Here is a 26,048-nt window from a genome sequence, read left to right on the forward strand (position 1 = left end):
CAGTACATTAACACTGACTGACTGACTGGACACTACAGCACATTAACACTGACTGACTGGACACTACAGTACATTAACACTGACTGACTGACTGGACACTACAGCACATTAACACTGACTGACTGGACACTACAGTACATTAACACTGACTGACTGGACACTACAGTACATTAACACTGACTGACTGACTGGACACTACAGCACATTAACAATGACTGACTGGACACTACAGCACATTAACACTGACTGACTGGACACTACAGTACATTAACACTGACTGACTGACTGGACACTACAGTACATTAACACTGACTGACTGACTGGACACTACAGTACATTAACACTGACTGACTGACTGGACACTACAGCACATTAACACTGACTGACTGGACACTACAGCACATTAACACTGACTGACTGGACACTACAGTACATTAACACTGACTGACTGACTGGACACTACAGTACATTAACACTGACTGACTGACTGGACACTACAGTACATTAACACTGACTGACTGACTGGACACTACAGCACATTAACAATGACTGACTGGACACTACAGTACATTAACACTGACTGACTGACTGGACACTACAGTACATTAACACTGACTGACTGGACACTACAGTACATTAACACTGACTGACTGACTGGACACTACAGCACATTAACACTGACTGACTGGACACTACAGTACATTAACACTGACTGACTGGACACTACAGTACATTAACACTGACTGACTGACTGGACACTACAGCACATTAACACTGACTGACTGGACACTACAGTACATTAACACTGACTGACTGGACACTACAGTACATTAACACTGACTGACTGACTGGACACTACAGCACATTAACACTGACTGACTGGACACTACAGTACATTAACACTGACTGACTGACTGGACACTACAGCACATTAACACTGACTGACTGGACACTACAGCACATTAACACTGACTGACTGGACACTACAGTACATTAACACTGACTGACTGGACACTACAGTACATTAACACTGACTGACTGACTGGACACTACAGCACATTAACACTGACTGACTGGACACTACAGTACATTAACACTGACTGACTGACTGGACACTACAGCACATTAACACTGACTGACTGGACACTACAGTACATTAACACTGACTGACTGGACACTACAGTACATTAACACTGACTGACTGACTGGACACTACAGCACATTAACAATGACTGACTGGACACTACAGCACATTAACACTGACTGACTGGACACTACAGTACATTAACACTGACTGACTGACTGGACACTACAGTACATTAACACTGACTGACTGACTGGACACTACAGCACATTAACAATGACTGACTGGACACTACAGCACATTAACACTGACTGACTGGACACTACAGTACATTAACACTGACTGACTGACTGGACACTACAGTACATTAACACTGACTGACTGGACACTACAGTACATTAACACTGACTGACTGACTGGACACTACAGCACATTAACACTGACTGACTGGACACTACAGTACATTAACACTGACTGACTGGACACTACAGTACATTAACACTGACTGACTGACTGGACACTACAGCACATTAACACTGACTGACTGGACACTACAGTACATTAACACTGACTGACTGGACACTACAGTACATTAACACTGACTGACTGACTGGACACTACAGCACATTAACACTGACTGACTGGACACTACAGCACATTGACACTGACTGACTGACTGGACACTACAGCACATTAACACTGACTGACTGACTGGACACTACAGCACATTAACACTGACTGACTGGACACTACAGTACATTAACACTGACTGACTGGACACTACAGTACATTAACACTGACTGACTGACTGGACACTACAGTACATTAACACTGACTGACTGACTGGACACTACAGCACATTAACACTGACTGACTGACTGGACACTACAGTACATTAACACTGACTGACTGACTGGACACTACAGTACATTAACACTGACTGACTGGACACTACAGTACATTAACACTGACTGACTGGACACTACAGCACATTAACACTGACTGACTGGACACTACAGCACATTAACACTGACTGACTGACTGGACACTACAGTACATTAACACTGACTGACTGGACACTACAGTACATTAACACTGACTGACTGGACACTACAGCACATTAACACTGACTGACTGGACACTACAGCACATTAACACTGACTGACTGACTGGACACTACAGCACATTAACACTGACTGACTGGACACTACAGCACATTAACACTGACTGACTGACTGGACACTACAGCACATTAACACTGACTGACTGGACACTACAGCACATTAACAATGACTGACTGGACACTACAGTACATTAACACTGACTGACTGACTGGACACTACAGTACATTAACACTGACTGACTGACTGGACACTACAGTACATTAACACTGACTGACTGACTGGACACTACAGCACATTAACAATGACTGACTGAACACTACAGTACATTAACACTGACTGACTGACTGGACACTACAGTACATTAACACTGACTGACTGGACACTACAGTACATTAACACTGACTGACTGACTGGACACTACAGCACATTAACACTGACTGACTGGACACTACAGTACATTAACACTGACTGACTGACTGACTGGACACTACAGCACATTAACACTGACTGACTGGACACTACAGTACATTAACACTGACTGACTGGACACTACAGTACATTAACACTGACTGACTGACTGGACACTACAGCACATTAACAATGACTGACTGGACACTACAGCACATTAACACTGACTGACTGGACACTACAGTACATTAACACTGACTGACTGACTGGACACTACAGTACATTAACACTGACTGACTGACTGGACACTACAGTACATTAACACTGACTGACTGACTGGACACTACAGCACATTAACACTGACTGACTGGACACTACAGCACATTAACAATGACTGACTGGACACTACAGTACATTAACACTGACTGACTGACTGGACACTACAGTACATTAACACTGACTGACTGACTGGACACTACAGTACATTAACACTGACTGACTGACTGGACACTACAGCACATTAACAATGACTGACTGGACACTACAGTACATTAACACTGACTGACTGACTGGACACTACAGTACATTAACACTGACTGACTGGACACTACAGTACATTAACACTGACTGACTGACTGGACACTACAGCACATTAACACTGACTGACTGGACACTACAGTACATTAACACTGACTGACTGGACACTACAGTACATTAACACTGACTGACTGACTGGACACTACAGCACATTAACACTGACTGACTGGACACTACAGTACATTAACACTGACTGACTGGACACTACAGTACATTAACACTGACTGACTGACTGGACACTACAGCACATTAACACTGACTGACTGGACACTACAGCACATTGACACTGACTGACTGACTGGACACTACAGCACATTAACACTGACTGACTGACTGGACACTACAGCACATTAACACTGACTGACTGGACACTACAGTACATTAACACTGACTGACTGGACACTACAGTACATTAACACTGACTGACTGACTGGACACTACAGTACATTAACACTGACTGACTGACTGGACACTACAGCACATTAACACTGACTGACTGACTGGACACTACAGTACATTAACACTGACTGACTGACTGGACACTACAGTACATTAACACTGACTGACTGGACACTACAGTACATTAACACTGACTGACTGGACACTACAGCACATTAACACTGACTGACTGGACACTACAGCACATTAACACTGACTGACTGACTGGACACTACAGCACATTAACACTGACTGACTGGACACTACAGTACATTAACACTGACTGACTGACTGGACACTACAGCACATTAACACTGACTGACTGGACACTACAGCACATTAACACTGACTGACTGGACACTACAGCACATTAACACTGACTGACTGACTGGACACTACAGCACATTAACACTGACTGACTGGACACTACAGCACATTAACACTGACTGACTGGACACTACAGCACATTAACACTGACTGACTGACTGGACACTACAGCACATTAACACTGACTGACTGGACACTACAGCACATTAACACTGACTGACTGGACACTACAGCACATTAATACTGACTGACTGACTGGACACTACAGCACATTAACACTGACTGACTGACTGGACACTACAGCACATTAACACTGACTGACTGGACACTACAGCACATTAACACTGACTGACTGACTGGACACTACAGCACATTAACACTGACTGACTGGACACTACATTACATTAACACTGACTGACTGGACACTACAGCACATTAACACTGACTGACTGACTGGACACTACAGCACATTAACACTGACTGACTGACTGGACACTACAGCACATTAACACTGACTGACTGGACACTACAGCACATTAACACTGACTGACTGACTGGACACTACAGTACATTAACACTGACTGACTGACTGGACACTACAGCACATTAACACTGACTGACTGACTGGACACTACAGCACATTAACACTGACTGACTGGACACTACAGCACATTAACACTGACTGACTGACTACACATTACAGTACATTAACACTGACTGACTGACTGGACACTACAGCACATTAACACAGACTGACTGACTGGACACTACAGCACATTAACACTGACTGACTGACTGGACACTACAGTACATTAACACTGACTGACTGGACACTACAGCACATTAACACTGACTGACTGACTGACTGGACACTACAGTACATTAAAACTGACTGACTGGACACTACAGCACATTAACACTGACTGACTGACTGGACACTACAGCACATTAACACTGACTGACTGACTGGACACTACAGTACATTAAAACTGACTGACTGGACACTACAGCACATTAACACTGACTGACTGACAGGACACTACAGTACATTAAAACTGACTGACTGGACACTACAGCACATTAACACTGACTGACTGGCTGGACACTACAGTACATTAACACTGACTGACTGACTGGACACTACAGCACATTAACAATGACTGTAGACTGGACACTACAGCACATTAACACTGACTGACTGGCTGGACGCTACAGTACATTAAAACTGACTGACTGGACACTACAGCACATTAACACTGGCTGACTGGACACTACAGCACATTAACACTGACTGACTGGACACTACAGCACATTAACACTGACTGACTGGACACTCCAGCACATTAACACCGACTGACTGACTGGACACTACAGCACATTAACACTGACTGACTGGACACTACAGCACATTAACACCGACTGACTGACTGGACACTACAGTACATTAACACTGACTGACTGGACACTACAGCACATTAACACTGACTGACTGACTGGACACTACAGCACATTAACACTGACTGACTGACTGGACACTACAGCACATTAACACTGACTGACTGGACACTACAGTACATTAACACTGACTGACTGACTGGACACTACAGCACATTAACACTGACTGACTGGACACTACAGCACATTAACACTGACTGACTGGACACTACAGTACATTAACACTGACTGACTGACTGGACACTACAGCACATTAACACTGACTGACTGACTGGACACTACAGCACATTAACACTGACTGACTGGACACTACAGTACATTAACACTGACTGACTGACTGGACACTACAGCACATTAACACTGACTGACTGGACACTACAGCACATTAACACTGACTGACTGACTGGACACTACAGCACATTAACACTGACTGACTGACTGGACACTACAGCACATTAACACTGACTGACTGACTGACTGGACACTACAGCACATTAACACTGACTGACTGGACACTACAGCACATTAACACTGACTGACTGGACACTACAGCACATTAACACTGACTGACTGACTGGACACTACAGCACATTAACACTGACTGACTGACTGGACACTACAGCACATTAACACTGACTGACTGACTGGACACTACATTACATTAACACTGACTGACTGGACACTACAGCACATTAACACTGACTGACTGACTGGACACTACAGCACATTAACACTGACTGACTGACTGGACACTACAGTACATTAACACTGACTGACTGGACACTACAGCACATAAACACCGACTAACTGGACACTACAGCACATTAACACTGACTGACTGACTGGACACTACAGCACATAAACACCGACTAACTGGACACTACAGCACATTAACACTGACTGACTGACTGGACACTACATCACATTAAACTGACTGACTGGACACTACAGCACATTAACACTGACTGACTGGACACTACAGTACATTAACACTGACTGACTGGACACTACAGTACATTAACACTGACTGACTGACTGGACACTACAGCACATTAACACTGACTGACTGACTGGACACTACAGTACATTAACACTGACTGACTGGACACTACAGCACATTAACACCGACTAACTGGACACTACAGCACATTAACACTGACTGACTGACTGGACACTACAGCACATTAACACTGACTGACTGACTGACTGGAAACTACAGCACATTAACACTGACTGACTGGACACTACAGTACATTAACACTGACTGACTGGACACTACAGCACATTAACACTGACTGACTGACTGGACACTACAGCACATTAACACTGACTGACTGGACACTACAGTACATTAACACTGACTGACTGGACACTACAGCACATTAACACTGACTGACTGACTGGACACTACAGTACATTAACACTGACTGACTGACTGGACACTACAGCACATTAACACTTACTGACTGGACACTACAGCACATTAACACTGACTGACTGACTGGACACTACAGCACATTAACACTGACTGACTGGACACTACAGCACATTAACACTGACTGACTGACTGGACACTACAGCACATTAACACTGACTGACTGGACACTACAGCACATTAACACTGACTGACTGACTGGACACTACAGTACATTAACACTGACTGACTGACTGGACACTACAGCACATTAACACTGACTGACTGGACACTACAGCACATTAACACTGACTGACTGACTGGACACTACAGCACATTAACACTGACTGACTGGACAATACAGTACATTAACACTGACTGACTGGACACTACAGCACATTAACACTGACTGACTGACTGGACACTACAGTACATTAACACTGACTGACTGGACACTACAGCACATTAACACTGACTGACTGGACACTACAGTACATTAACACTGACTGACTGGACACTACAGCACATTAACACTGACTGACTGACTGGACACTACAGTACATTAACACTGACTGACTGGACACTACAGCACATTAACACTGACTGACTGGACACTACAGCACATTAACACTGACTGACTGACTGGACACTACAGCACATTAACACTGACTGACTGGACACTACAGCACATTAACACTGACTGACTGACTGGACACTACAGCACATTAACACTGACTGACTGGACACTACAGCACATTAATACTGACTGACTGACTGGACACTACAGCACATTAACACTGACTGACTGACTGGACACTACAGCACATTAACACTGACTGACTGGACACTCCAGCACATTAACACCGACTGACTGACTGGACACTACAGCACATTAACACTGACTGACTGGACACTACAGCACATTAACACCGACTGACTGACTGGACACTACAGTACATTAACACTGACTGACTGGACACTACAGCACATTAACACTGACTGACTGACTGGACACTACAGCACATTAACACTGACTGACTGACTGGACACTACAGCACATTAACACTGACTGACTGGACACTACAGTACATTAACACTGACTGACTGACTGGACACTACAGCACATTAACACTGACTGACTGGACACTACAGCACATTAACACTGACTGACTGGACACTACAGTACATTAACACTGACTGACTGACTGGACACTACAGCACATTAACACTGACTGACTGACTGGACACTACAGCACATTAACACTGACTGACTGGACACTACAGTACATTAACACTGACTGACTGACTGGACACTACAGCACATTAACACTGACTGACTGGACACTACAGCACATTAACACTGACTGACTGACTGGACACTACAGCACATTAACACTGACTGACTGACTGGACACTACAGCACATTAACACTGACTGACTGACTGACTGGACACTACAGCACATTAACACTGACTGACTGGACACTACAGCACATTAACACTGACTGACTGGACACTACAGCACATTAACACTGACTGACTGACTGGACACTACAGCACATTAACACTGACTGACTGACTGGACACTACAGCACATTAACACTGACTGACTGACTGGACACTACATTACATTAACACTGACTGACTGGACACTACAGCACATTAACACTGACTGACTGACTGGACACTACAGCACATTAACACTGACTGACTGACTGGACACTACAGTACATTAACACTGACTGACTGGACACTACAGCACATAAACACCGACTAACTGGACACTACAGCACATTAACACTGACTGACTGACTGGACACTACAGCACATAAACACCGACTAACTGGACACTACAGCACATTAACACTGACTGACTGACTGGACACTACATCACATTAAACTGACTGACTGGACACTACAGCACATTAACACTGACTGACTGGACACTACAGTACATTAACACTGACTGACTGGACACTACAGTACATTAACACTGACTGACTGACTGGACACTACAGCACATTAACACTGACTGACTGACTGGACACTACAGTACATTAACACTGACTGACTGGACACTACAGCACATTAACACCGACTAACTGGACACTACAGCACATTAACACTGACTGACTGACTGGACACTACAGCACATTAACACTGACTGACTGACTGACTGGAAACTACAGCACATTAACACTGACTGACTGACTGGACACTACATCACATTAAACTGACTGACTGGACACTACAGCACATTAACACTGACTGACTGGACACTACAGTACATTAACACTGACTGACTGGACACTACAGCACATTAACACTGACTGACTGACTGGACACTACAGCACATTAACACTGACTGACTGGACACTACAGTACATTAACACTGACTGACTGGACACTACAGCACATTAACACTGACTGACTGACTGGACACTACAGTACATTAACACTGACTGACTGACTGGACACTACAGCACATTAACACTGACTGACTGGACACTACAGCACATTAACACTGACTGACTGACTGGACACTACAGCACATTAACACTGACTGACTGGACACTACAGCACATTAACACTGACTGACTGACTGGACACTACAGCACATTAACACTGACTGACTGGACACTACAGCACATTAACACTGACTGACTGACTGGACACTACAGTACATTAACACTGACTGACTGACTGGACACTACAGCACATTAACACTGACTGACTGGACACTACAGCACATTAACACTGACTGACTGACTGGACACTACAGCACATTAACACTGACTGACTGGACAATACAGTACATTAACACTGACTGACTGGACACTACAGCACATTAACACTGACTGACTGACTGGACACTACAGTACATTAACACTGACTGACTGGACACTACAGCACATTAACACTGACTGACTGGACACTACAGTACATTAACACTGACTGACTGGACACTACAGCACATTAACACTGACTGACTGACTGGACACTACAGTACATTAACACTGACTGACTGGACACTACAGCACATTAACACTGACTGACTGGACACTACAGCACATTAACACTGACTGACTGACTGGACACTACAGCACATTAACACTGACTGACTGGACACTACAGCACATTAACACTGACTGACTGACTGGACACTACAGCACATTAACACTGACTGACTGGACACTACAGCACATTAATACTGACTGACTGACTGGACACTACAGCACATTAACACTGACTGACTGACTGGACACTACAGCACATTAACACTGACTGACTGGACACTACAGCACATTAACACTGACTGACTGACTGGACACTACAGCACATTAACACTGACTGACTGGACACTACAGTACATTAACACTGACTGACTGGACACTACAGCACATTAACACTGACTGACTGACTGGACACTACAGCACATTAACACTGACTGACTGACTGGACACTACAGCACATTAACACTGACTGACTGGACACTACAGCACATTAACACTGACTGACTGACTGGACACTACAGTACATTAACACTGACTGACTGACTGGACACTACAGCACATTAACACTGACTGACTGACTGGACACTACAGCACATTAACACTGACTGACTGGACACTACAGCACATTAACACTGACTGACTGACTGGACACTACAGCACATTAACACTGACTGACTGGACACTACAGTACATTAACACTGACTGACTGGACACTACAGCACATTAACACTGACTGACTGACTGGACACTACAGTACATTAACACTGACTGACTGGACACTACAGCACATTAACACTGACTGACTGACTGGACACTACAGCACATTAACACTGACTGACTGACTGGACACTACAGCACATTAACACTGACTGACTGACTGGACACTACAGCACATTAACACTGACTGACTGGACACTACAGTACATTAACACTGACTGACTGACTGGACACTACAGCACATTAACACTGACTGACTGGACACTACAGTACATTAACACTGACTGACTGGACACTACAGTACATTAACACTGACTGACTGACTGGACACTACAGCACATTAACACTGACTGACTGGACACTACAGTACATTAACACTGACTGACTGACTGGACACTACAGCACATTAACACTGACTGACTGGACACTACAGTACATTAACACTGACTGACTGGACACTACAGTACATTAACACTGACTGACTGACTGGACACTACAGCACATTAACACTGACTGACTGGACACTACAGTACATTAACACTGACTGACTGGACACTACAGCACATTAACACTGACTGACTGACTGGACACTACAGCACATTAACAATGACTGACTGGACACTACAGCACATTAACACTGACTGACTGGACACTACAGTACATTAACACTGACTGACTGACTGGACACTACAGTACATTAACACTGACTGACTGACTGGACACTACAGTACATTAACACTGACTGACTGACTGGACACTACAGCACATTAACACTGACTGACTGGACACTACAGTACATTAACACTGACTGACTGGACACTACAGCACATTAACACTGACTGACTGACTGGACACTACAGCACATTAACACTGACTGACTGGACACTACAGTACATTAACACTGACTGACTGGACACTACAGCACATTAACACTGACTGACTGACTGGACACTACAGCACATTAACAATGACTGACTGGACACTACAGCACATTAACACTGACTGACTGGACACTACAGTACATTAACACTGACTGACTGACTGGACACTACAGTACATTAACACTGACTGACTGACTGGACACTACAGTACATTAACACTGACTGACTGACTGGACACTACAGCACATTAACACTGACTGACTGGACACTACAGTACATTAACACTGACTGACTGACTGGACACTACAGTACATTAACACTGACTGACTGGACACTACAGTACATTAACACTGACTGACTGGACACTACAGCACATTAACACTGACTGACTGACTGGACACTACAGCACATTAACACTGACTGACTGGACACTACAGTACATTAACACTGACTGACTGGACACTACAGCACATTAACACTGACTGACTGACTGGACACTACAGTACATTAACACTGACTGACTGGACACTACAGCACATTAACACTGACTGACTGACTGGACACTACAGCACATTAACACTGACTGACTGGACACTACAGTACATTAACACTGACTGACTGGACACTACAGCACATTAACACTGACTGACTGACTGGACACTACAGTACATTAACACTGACTGACTGACTGGACACTACAGCACATTAACACTGACTGACTGGACACTACAGCACATTAACACTGACTGACTGGACACTACAGCACATTAACACTGACTGACTGGACACTACAGTACATTAACACTGACTGACTGACTGGACACTACAGTACATTAACACTGACTGACTGACTGGACACTACAGCACATTAACACTGACTGACTGGACACTACAGTACATTAACACTGACTGACTGACTGGACACTACAGCACATTAACACTGACTGACTGACTGGACACTACAGTACATTAACACTGACTGACTGGACACTACAGCACATTAACACTGACTGACTGACTGGACACTCCAGCACATTAACACTGACTGACTGACTGGACACTACAGCACATTAACACTGACTGACTGGACACTACAGTACATTAACACTGACTGACTGGACACTACAGCACATTAACACTGACTGACTGACTGGACACTACAGCACATTAACAATGACTGACTGGACACTACAGCACATTAACACTGACTGACTGGACACTACAGTACATTAACACTGACTGACTGACTGGACACTACAGTACATTAACACTGACTGACTGACTGGACACTACAGTACATTAACACTGACTGACTGGACACTACAGCACATTAACACTGACTGACTGACTGGACACTACAGCACATTAACAATGACTGACTGGACACTACAGCACATTAACACTGACTGACTGGACACTACAGTACATTAACACTGACTGACTGACTGGACACTACAGTACATTAACACTGACTGACTGACTGGACACTACAGCACATTAACACTGACTGACTGGACACTACAGTACATTAACACTGACTGACTGGACACTACAGTACATTAACACTGACTGACTGGACACTACAGTACATTAACACTGACTGACTGACTGGACACTACAGCACATTAACACTGACTGACTGGACACTACAGTACATTAACACTGACTGACTGACTGGACACTACAGCACATTAACACTGACTGACTGGACACTACAGTACATTAACACTGACTGACTGGACACTACAGCACATTAACACTGACTGACTGGACACTACAGTACATTAACACTGACTGACTGACTGGACACTACAGCACATTAACACTGACTGACTGGACACTACAGTACATTAACACTGACTGACTGACTGGACACTACAGCACATTAACACTGACTGACTGGACACTACAGTACATTAACACTGACTGACTGGACACTACAGTACATTAACACTGACTGACTGACTGGACACTACAGCACATTAACACTGACTGACTGGACACTACAGTACATTAACACTGACTGACTGGACACTACAGTACATTAACACTGACTGACTGACTGGACACTACAGCACATTAACACTGACTGACTGGACACTACAGTACATTAACACTGACTGACTGGACACTACAGTACATTAACACTGACTGACTGACTGGACACTACAGCACATTAACACTGACTGACTGGACAATACAGTACATTAACACTGACTGACTGGACACTACAGCACATTAACACTGACTGACTGACTGGACACTACAGCACATTAACACTGACTGACTGGACACTACAGCACATTAACACTGACTGACTGACTGGACACTACAGCACATTAAACACTGACTGACTGGACACTACAGTACATTAACACTGACTGACTGGACACTACAGCACATTAACACTGACTGACTGACTGGACACTACAGCACATTAACACTGACTGACTGACTGGACACTACAGCACATTAACACTGACTGACTGGACACTACAGCACATTAACACTGACTGACTGACTGGACACTACAGTATATTAACACTGACTGACTGACTGGACACTACAGCACATTAACACTGACTGACTGACTGGACACTACAGCACATTAACACTGACTGACTGGACACTACAGCACATTAACACTGACTGACTGACTGGACACTACAGCACATTAACACTGACTGACTGGACACTACAGTACATTAACACTGACTGACTGGACACTACAGCACATTAACACTGACTGACTGACTGGACACTACAGTACATTAACACTGACTGACTGGACACTACAGCACATTAACACTGACTGACTGACTGGACACTACAGCACATTAACACTGACTGACTGACTGGACACTACAGCACATTAACACTGACTGACTGGACACTACAGTACATTAACACTGACTGACTGACTGGACACTACAGCACATTAACACTGACTGACTGGACACTACAGTACATTAACACTGACTGACTGGACACTACAGTACATTAACACTGACTGACTGACTGGACACTACAGCACATTAACACTGACTGACTGGACACTACAGTACATAACACTGACTGACTGACTGGACACTACAGCACATTAACACTGACTGACTGGACACTACAGTACATTAACACTGACTGACTGGACACTACAGTACATTAACACTGACTGACTGACTGGACACTACAGCACATTAACACTGACTGACTGGACACTACAGTACATTAACACTGACTGACTGGACACTACAGCACATTAACACTGACTGACTGACTGGACACTACAGCACATTAACAATGACTGACTGGACACTACAGCACATTAACACTGACTGACTGGACACTACAGTACATTAACACTGACTGACTGACTGGACACTACAGTACATTAACACTGACTGACTGACTGGACACTACAGTACATTAACACTGACTGACTGACTGGACACTACAGCACATTAACATTGACTGACTGGACACTACAGTACATTAACACTGACTGACTGGACACTACAGCACATTAACACTGACTGACTGACTGGACACTACAGCACATTAACACTGACTGACTGGACACTACAGTACATTAACACTGACTGACTGGACACTACAGCACATTAACACTGACTGACTGACTGGACACTACAGCACATTAACACTGACTGACTGGACACTACAGTACATTAACACTGACTGACTGACTGGACACTACAGTACATTAACACTGACTGACTGACTGGACACTACAGTACATTAACACTGACTGACTGACTGGACACTACAGCACATTAACACTGACTGACTGGACACTACAGTACATTAACACTGACTGACTGACTGGACACTACAGTACATTAACACTGACTGACTGGACACTACAGTACATTAACACTGACTGACTGGACACTACAGCACATTAACACTGACTGACTGACTGGACACTACAGCACATTAACACTGACTGACTGGACACTACAGTACATTAACACTGACTGACTGGACACTACAGCACATTAACACTGACTGACTGACTGGACACTACAGCACATTAACAATGACTGACTGGACACTACAGCACATTAACACTGACTGACTGACTGGACACTACAGCACATTAACACTGACTGACTGGACACTACAGCACATTAACACTGACTGACTGGACACTACAGCACATTAACACTGACTGACTGGACACTACAGTACATTAACACTGACTGACTGACTGGACACTACAGTACATTAACACTGACTGACTGACTGGACACTACAGCACATTAACACTGACTGACTGGACACTACAGTACATTAACACTGACTGACTGACTGGACACTACAGCACATTAACACTGACTGACTGACTGGACACTACAGTACATTAACACTGACTGACTGGACACTACAGCACATTAACACTGACTGACTGACTGGACACTACAGCACATTAACACTGACTGACTGACTGGACACTACAGCACATTAACACTGACTGACTGGACACTACAGTACATTAACACTGACTGACTGGACACTACAGCACATTAACACTGACTGACTGACTGGACACTACAGCACATTAACAATGACTGACTGGACACTACAGCACATTAACACTGACTGACTGGACACTACAGTACATTAACACTGACTGACTGACTGGACACTACAGTACATTAACACTGACTGACTGACTGGACACTACAGTACATTAACACTGACTGACTGGACACTACAGCACATTAACACTGACTGACTGACTGGACACTACAGCACATTAACAATGACTGACTGGACACTACAGCACATTAACACTGACTGACTGGACACTACAGTACATTAACACTGACTGACTGACTGGACACTACAGTACATTAACACTGACTGACTGACTGGACACTACAGCACATTAACACTGACTGACTGGACACTACAGTACATTAACACTGACTGACTGGACACTACAGTACATTAACACTGACTGACTGACTGGACACTACAGCACATTAACACTGACTGACTGGACACTACAGTACATTAACACTGACTGACTGACTGGACACTACAGCACATTAACACTGACTGACTGGACACTACAGTACATTAACACTGACTGACTGGACACTACAGTACATTAACACTGACTGACTGGACACTACAGCACATTAACACTGACTGACTGGACACTACAGTACATTAACACTGACTGACTGACTGGACACTACAGCACATTAACACTGACTGACTGGACACTACAGTACATTAACACTGACTGACTGACTGGACACTACAGCACATTAACACTGACTGACTGGACACTACAGTAAATTAACACTGACTGACTGGACACTACAGTACATTAACACTGACTGACTGACTGGACACTACAGCACATTAACACTGACTGACTGGACACTACAGTACATTAACACTGACTGACTGGACACTACAGTACATTAACACTGACTGACTGACTGGACACTACAGCACATTAACACTGACTGACTGGACACTACAGTACATTAACACTGACTGACTGGACACTACAGTACATTAACACTGACTGACTGACTGGACACTACAGCACATTAACACTGACTGACTGGACACTACAGTACATTAACACTGACTGACTGGACACTACAGCACATTAACACTGACTGACTGACTGGACACTACAGCACATTAACAATGACTGACTGGACACTACAGCACATTAACACTGACTGACTGGACACTACAGTACATTAACACTGACTGACTGACTGGACACTACAGCACATTAACACTGACTGACTGGACACTACAGTACATTAACACTGACTGACTGACTGGACACTACAGCACATTAACACTGACTGACTGGACACTACAGTACATTAACACTGACTGACTGACTGGACACTACAGCACATTAACACTGACTGACTGGACACTACAGTACTTTAACACTGACTGACTGGACACTACAGTACATTAACACTGACTGACTGACTGGACACTACAGCACATTAACACTGACTGACTGGACACTACAGTACATTAACACTGACTGACTGGACACTACAGCACATTAACACTGACTGACTGGACACTACAGCACATTAACACTGACTGACTGGACACTACAGTACATTAACACTGACTGACTGACTGGACACTACAGTACATTAACACTGACTGACTGACTGGACACTACAGCACATTAACACTGACTGACTGGACACTACAGTACATTAACACTGACTGACTGACTGGACACTACAGTACATTAACACTAACTGACTGGACACTATAGTACATTAACACTGACTGACTGACTGGACACTACAGCACATTAACACTGACTGACTGGACACTACAGTACATTAACACTGACTGACTGACTGGACACTACAGCACATTAACACTGACTGACTGGACACTACAGCACATTAACACTGACTGACTGACTGGACACTACAGCACATTAACACTGACTGACTGACTGGACACTACAGTACATTAACACTGACTGACTGACTGGACACTACAGTACATTAACACTGACTGACTGACTGGACACTACAGCACATTAACACTGACTGACTGGACACTACAGCACATTAACAATGACTGACTGGACACTACAGTACATTAACACTGACTGACTGACTGGACACTACAGTACATTAACACTGACTGACTGACTGGACACTACAGTACATTAACACTGACTGACTGACTGGACACTACAGCACATTAACACTGACTGACTGGACACTACAGTACATTAACACTGACTGACTGGACACTACAGTACATTAACACTGACTGACTGACTGGACACTACAGTACATTAACACTGACTGACTGGACACTACAGTACATTAACACTGACTGACTGACTGGACACTACAGCACATTAACACTGACTGACTGGACACTACAGTACATTAACACTGACTGACTGACTGGACACTACAGCACATTAACACTGACTGACTGGACACTACAGTACATTAACACTGACTGACTGACTGGACACTACAGTACATTAACACTGACTGACTGACTGGACACTACAGCACATTAACACTGACTGACTGGACACTACAGTACATTAACACTGACTGACTGACTGGACACTACAGTACATTAACACTGACTGACTGACTGGACACTACAGTACATTAACACTGACTGACTGACTGGACACTACAGTACATTAACACTGACTGACTGACTGGACACTACAGCACATTAACACTGACTGACTGGACACTACAGCACATTAACAATGACTGACTGGACACTACAGTACATTAACACTGACTGACTGACTGGACACTACAGTACATTAACACTGACTGACTGACTGGACACTACAGTACATTAACACTGACTGACTGGACACTACAGCACATTAACACTGACTGACTGACTGGACACTACAGCACATTAACAATGACTGACTGGACACTACAGTACATTAACACTGACTGACTGGACACTACAGTACATTAACACTGACTGACTGACTGGACACTACAGTACATTAACACTGACTGACTGACTGGACACTACAGCACATTAACACTGACTGACTGACTGGACACTACAGCACATTAACAATGACTGACTGGACACTACAGCACATTAACACTGACTGACTGACTGGACACTACAGTACATTAACACTGACTGACTGACTGGACACTACAGTACATTAACACTGACTGACTGACTGGACACTACAGCACATTAACACTGACTGACTGGACACTACAGCACATTAACAATGACTGACTGGACACTACAGTACATTAACACTGACTGACTGACTGGACACTACAGTACATTAACACTGACTGACTGACTGGACACTACAGTACATTAACACTGACTGACTGACTGGACACTACAGCACATTAACAATGACTGACTGGACACTACAGTACATTAACACTGACTGACTGACTGGACACTACAGTACATTAACACTGACTGACTGGACACTACAGTACATTAACACTGACTGACTGACTGGACACTACAGCACATTAACACTGACTGACTGGACACTACAGTACATTAACACTGACTGACTGACTGGACACTACAGCACATTAACACTGACTGACTGGACACTACAGTACATTAACACTGACTGACTGGACACTACAGTACATTAACACTGACTGACTGACTGGACACTACAGCACATTAACAATGACTGACTGGACACTACAGCACATTAACACTGACTGACTGGACACTACAGTACATTAACACTGACTGACTGACTGGACACTACAGTACATTAACACTGACTGACTGACTGGACACTACAGCACATTAACACTGACTGACTGGACACTACAGCACATTAACAATGACTGACTGGACACTACAGTACATTAACACTGACTGACTGGACACTACAGCACGTTAACACTGACTGACTGGACACTACAGCACATTAACAATGACTGACTGGACACTACAGTACATTAACACTGACTGACTGACTGGACACTACAGTACATTAACACTGACTGACTGGACACTACAGTACATTAACACTGACTGACTGACTGGACACTACAGCACATTAACACTGACTGACTGGACACTACAGTACATTAACACTGACTGACTGGACACTACAGTACATTAACACTGACTGACTGACTGGACACTACAGCACATTAACACTGACTGACTGGACACTACAGTACATTAACACTGACTGACTGGACACTACAGTACATTAACACTGACTGACTGACTGGACACTACAGCACATTAACACTGACTGACTGGACACTACAGCACATTGACACTGACTGACTGACTGGACACTACAGCACATTAACACTGACTGACTGACTGGACACTACAGCACATTAACACTGACTGACTGGACACTACAGTACATTAACACTGACTGACTGGACACTACAGTACATTAAAACTGACTGACTGACTGGACACTACAGTACATTAACACTGACTGACTGACTGGACACTACAGCACATTAACACTGACTGACTGACTGGACACTACAGTACATTAACACTGACTGACTGACTGGACACTACAGTACATTAACACTGACTGACTGGACACTACAGTACATTAACACTGACTGACTGGACACTACAGCACATTAACACTGACTGACTGGACACTACAGCACATTAACACTGACTGACTGACTGGACACTACAGTACATTAACACTGACTGACTGGACACTACAGTACATTAACACTGACTGACTGGACACTACAGCACATTAACACTGACTGACTGGACACTACAGCACATTAACACTGACTGACTGACTGGACACTACAGCACATTAACACTGACTGACTGGACACTACAGCACATTAACACTGACTGACTGACTGGACACTACAGCACATTAACACTGACTGACTGGACACTACAGCACATTAACAATGACTGACTGGACACTACAGTACATTAACACTGACTGACTGACTGGACACTACAGTACATTAACACTGACTGACTGACTGGACACTACAGTACATTAACACTGACTGACTGACTGGACACTACAGCACATTAACAATGACTGACTGAACACTACAGTACATTAACACTGACTGACTGACTGGACACTACAGTACATTAACACTGACTGACTGGACACTACAGTACATTAACACTGACTGACTGACTGGACACTACAGCACATTAACACTGACTGACTGGACACTACAGTACATTAACACTGACTGACTGACTGGACACTACAGCACATTAACACTGACTGACTGGACACTACAGTACATTAACACTGACTGACTGGACACTACAGTACATTAACACTGACTGACTGACTGGACACTACAGCACATTAACAATGACTGACTGGACACTACAGCACATTAACACTGACTGACTGGACACTACAGTACATTAACACTGACTGACTGACTGGACACTACAGCACATTAACACTGACTGACTGGACACTACAGCACATTGACACTGACTGACTGACTGGACACTACAGCACATTAACACTGACTGACTGGACACTACAGTACATTAACACTGACTGACTGGACACTACAGTACATTAACACTGACTGACTGACTGGACACTACAGTACATTAACACTGACTGACTGACTGGACACTACAGCACATTAACACTGACTGACTGACTGGACACTACAGTACATTAACACTGACTGACTGACTGGACACTACAGTACATTAACACTGACTGACTGGACACTACAGCACATTAACACTGACTGACTGACTGGATACTACAGCACATTAACACTGACTGACTGGACACTACAGCACATTAACACTGACTGACTGGACACTACAGCACATTAACACTGACTGACTGACTGGACACTACAGCACATTAACACTGACTGACTGGACACTACAGCACATTAACACTGACTGACTGGACACTACAATACATTAACACTGACTGACTGACTGGACACTACAGTACATTAACACTGACTGACTGGACACTACAGCACATTAACACTGACTGACTGGACACTACAGCACATTAACACTGACTGACTGGACACTACAGTACATTAACACTGACTGACTGAACACTACAGTACATTAACACTGACTGACTGGACACTACAGCACATTAACACTGACTGACTGGACACTACAATACATTAACACTGACTGACTGACTGGACACTACAGTACATTAACACTGACTGACTGGACACTACAGTACATTAACACTGACTGACTGGACACTACAGCACATTAACACTGACTGACTGGACACTACAATACATTAACACTGACTGACTGACTGGACACTACAGTACATTAACACTGACTGACTGGACACTACAGTACATTAACACTGACTGACTGGACACTACAGTACATTAACACTGACTGACTGACTGGACACTACAGCACATTAACACTGACTGACTGACTGGGATGGGTGGGGGGGTTACCTGTACAGACAGAGAGAGTGGATGCAGCGTTTGATTGGCTGATGGACTGAGTACATCCTGGTACATGGGTATGTCTCTTCTCTACAGTCTGAGAGACAGAGAGGGAGACAGAATGAAAGTTTCACACTGTCTCACTGTGACAAAGACTATCACACTCTCACACACTGACACACACACACACTCTCACACTCACTGACACACACACACACTCACACACTCACGCACACACTCTCACACTCACTGACACACACACACTGACACACACACTCACACACACTGACACACACACTCACACACACTCACACACACACTCTCACACTCACTGACACACACACTGACACACACACTGACACACACACTCACACACACACACTGACACTCACACACTCTCACACTCACACACACTGACACACACACTTTTACACTCACACTGACACACACACTCTCACACTCACACTGACACACACACTCTCACACTCAGACACACACACTGACACACACACACTGACACACACTGTCACACTCACACTGACACACACACTCTCACACTGACACACACACTCTCACATTCACACTGACACACACACTCTCACACTCACACACACACTGACACACACACTCTCACACTGACACACACACTCTCACACTCACTGACACACACACACTCTCACACTCACTGACACACACACTGACACACACACTGACACACACACTCACACACACACACTGACACTCACACACTCTCACACTCACACACACTGACACACACACTCTCACACTCACACTGACACACACACTCTCACACTCACACTGACACACACACTCTCACACTCAGACACACACACTGACACACACACACTGACACACACTGTCACACACACACTGACACACACACTCTCACACTGACACACACACTCTCACACTCACACTGACACACACACTCTCACAGTCACACTGACACACACTCTCACACTGACACACACACTCTCACACTCACACACACTGACACACACACTCTCACACTCACTGACACACACACACTGACACACACTCTAACACTCACACTGACACACACACTCTCACACTGACACACACACTGACACACACTGACGCACACACTCTCACACACACACACTGACACACACACTCTGACACTGACACACACACTCTCTCACACACACACTCTCACACTCACTGACACACACACACTCTCACACTCACACACACTGACACACACTCTCACACTCACACACACACTGACACTCACTGACACACACACTCTCACACTCACACACACTGACACACACACTCTCACACTCACACACACTGACACACACACTCTCACACTCTCACACTCACTGACACACACACACTCTCACACTCACACTGACACACACACTCTCACACACACACTCTCACACTCACACTGACACACACACTCTCACACTCACTGACACACACACACTCTCACACTCACACTGACACACACACTCTCACACACACACTCTCACACTCACTGACACACACACTCTCACACTCACACTGACACACACACTCTCACACTCACACTGACACACACACTCTCACACACACACTCTCACACTCACTGACACACACACACTCTCACACTCACACTGACACACACACTCTCACACTCACACTGACACACACACACTGACACACACTCCCACACTCACACTTACACACACACTCTCACACTGACACACACACTGACACACACTGACACACACACTCTCACACTCTCACACACGCTGACACACACACTCTCACACTCACACACACACTGACACACACACTCTCACACTGACACACACACTCTCACACTCACTGACACACACACACTCTCACACTCACACTGACACACACACTCTCACAGTCACACTGACACACACTCTCACACTGACACACACACTCTCACACTCACACACACTGACACACACACACTGACACACACACTCTCACACACACTGACACACACTGACACACACACTCTGACACTGACACACACACTCTCTCACACACACACTCTCACACTCACTGACACACACACACTCTCACACTCACACTGACACACTCTCACACTCACACTGACACACACACTCTCACACTCACTGACACACACACACTGACACACACTCTCACACTCACACTGACACACACACTCTCACACTCACACACACTGACACACACTGACACACACTCTCACACTCACACACACACTGACACTCACTGACACACTGACACTCACTGACACACACACTCTCACACTCACACACACTGACACACACATTCTCACACTCTCACACACACTCTCACACACACACTCTCACACTCACACTGACACACACACTCTCACACACACACTCTCACACTCACACTGACACACACTCTCACACTCACACTGACACACACACTCTCACACTCACTGACACACACACTCTCACACACACACTCTCACACTCACACTGACACACACACTCTCACACTCACACTGACACACACACTCTCACACTCACACTCTCACACTCACTGACACACACACACTCTCACACTCACACTGACACACACACTCTCACACACACACTCTCACACTCACTGACACACACACACTCTCACACTCACACTGACACACACACTCTCACAATCACACTGACACACACACTCTCACACACACACTCTCACACTCACTGACACACACACACTCTCACACTCACACTGACACACACTCTCACACTCACACTGACACACACACTCTCACACTCACTGACACACACACACACACTGACACACACACTCTCACACACACACACTCTCACACTCACTGACACACACACACTCTCACACTCACACTGACACACACACTCTCACACACACACACTGACACACACTCTCACACTCACACTGACACACACACACACTGACACACACTCTCACACTCACACTGACACACACACTCCCACACTCACACACACACTCACACACAGACACACACACACTCACACACTGACACACACTCTCACACTCACACACACACTGACACTCACTGACACACACACTCTCACACTCACTGACACACACACACTCTCACACTCACACTGACACACACACTCTCACAATCACACTGACACACACACTCTCACACACACACTCTCACACTCACTGACACACACACACTCTCACACTCACACTGACACACACTCTCACACTCACACTGACACACACACTCTCACACTCACTGACACACACACACACACTGACACACACACTCTCACACACACACACTCTCACACTCACTGACACACACACACTCTCACACTCACACTGACACACACACTCTCACACACACACACTGACACACACTCTCACACTCACACTGACACACACACACACTGACACACACTCTCACACTCACACTGACACACACACTCCCACACTCACACACACACTCACACACAGACACACACACACTCACACACTGACACACACTCTCACACTCACACACACACTGACACTCACTGACACACACACTCTCACACTCACACACACTGACACACACACTCTCACACTCACTGACACACACACAC

The 26,048-nt window shown here is 44.7% G+C and overlaps 1 protein-coding gene across 1 annotated transcript in view; it reads right to left on the reverse strand.

Moving 5' to 3' along the window:
- mfap5 (microfibril associated protein 5) overlaps positions 1–26,048 on the reverse strand; it is a 67,188-nt gene that overhangs the window by 37,781 nt on the left and 3,359 nt on the right. Inside the window, exon 5 of the mRNA XM_066712431.1 lies at positions 22,444–22,531. Within this exon, the coding sequence (XP_066568528.1) occupies positions 22,444–22,531 (88 nt within the window). The remainder of the gene's footprint in view (positions 1–22,443; positions 22,532–26,048) is intronic.

This window comes from Amia ocellicauda, chromosome 1 (assembly GCF_036373705.1).
Source record: "Amia ocellicauda isolate fAmiCal2 chromosome 1, fAmiCal2.hap1, whole genome shotgun sequence".
Taxonomy (NCBI): domain Eukaryota; kingdom Metazoa; phylum Chordata; class Actinopteri; order Amiiformes; family Amiidae; genus Amia; species Amia ocellicauda.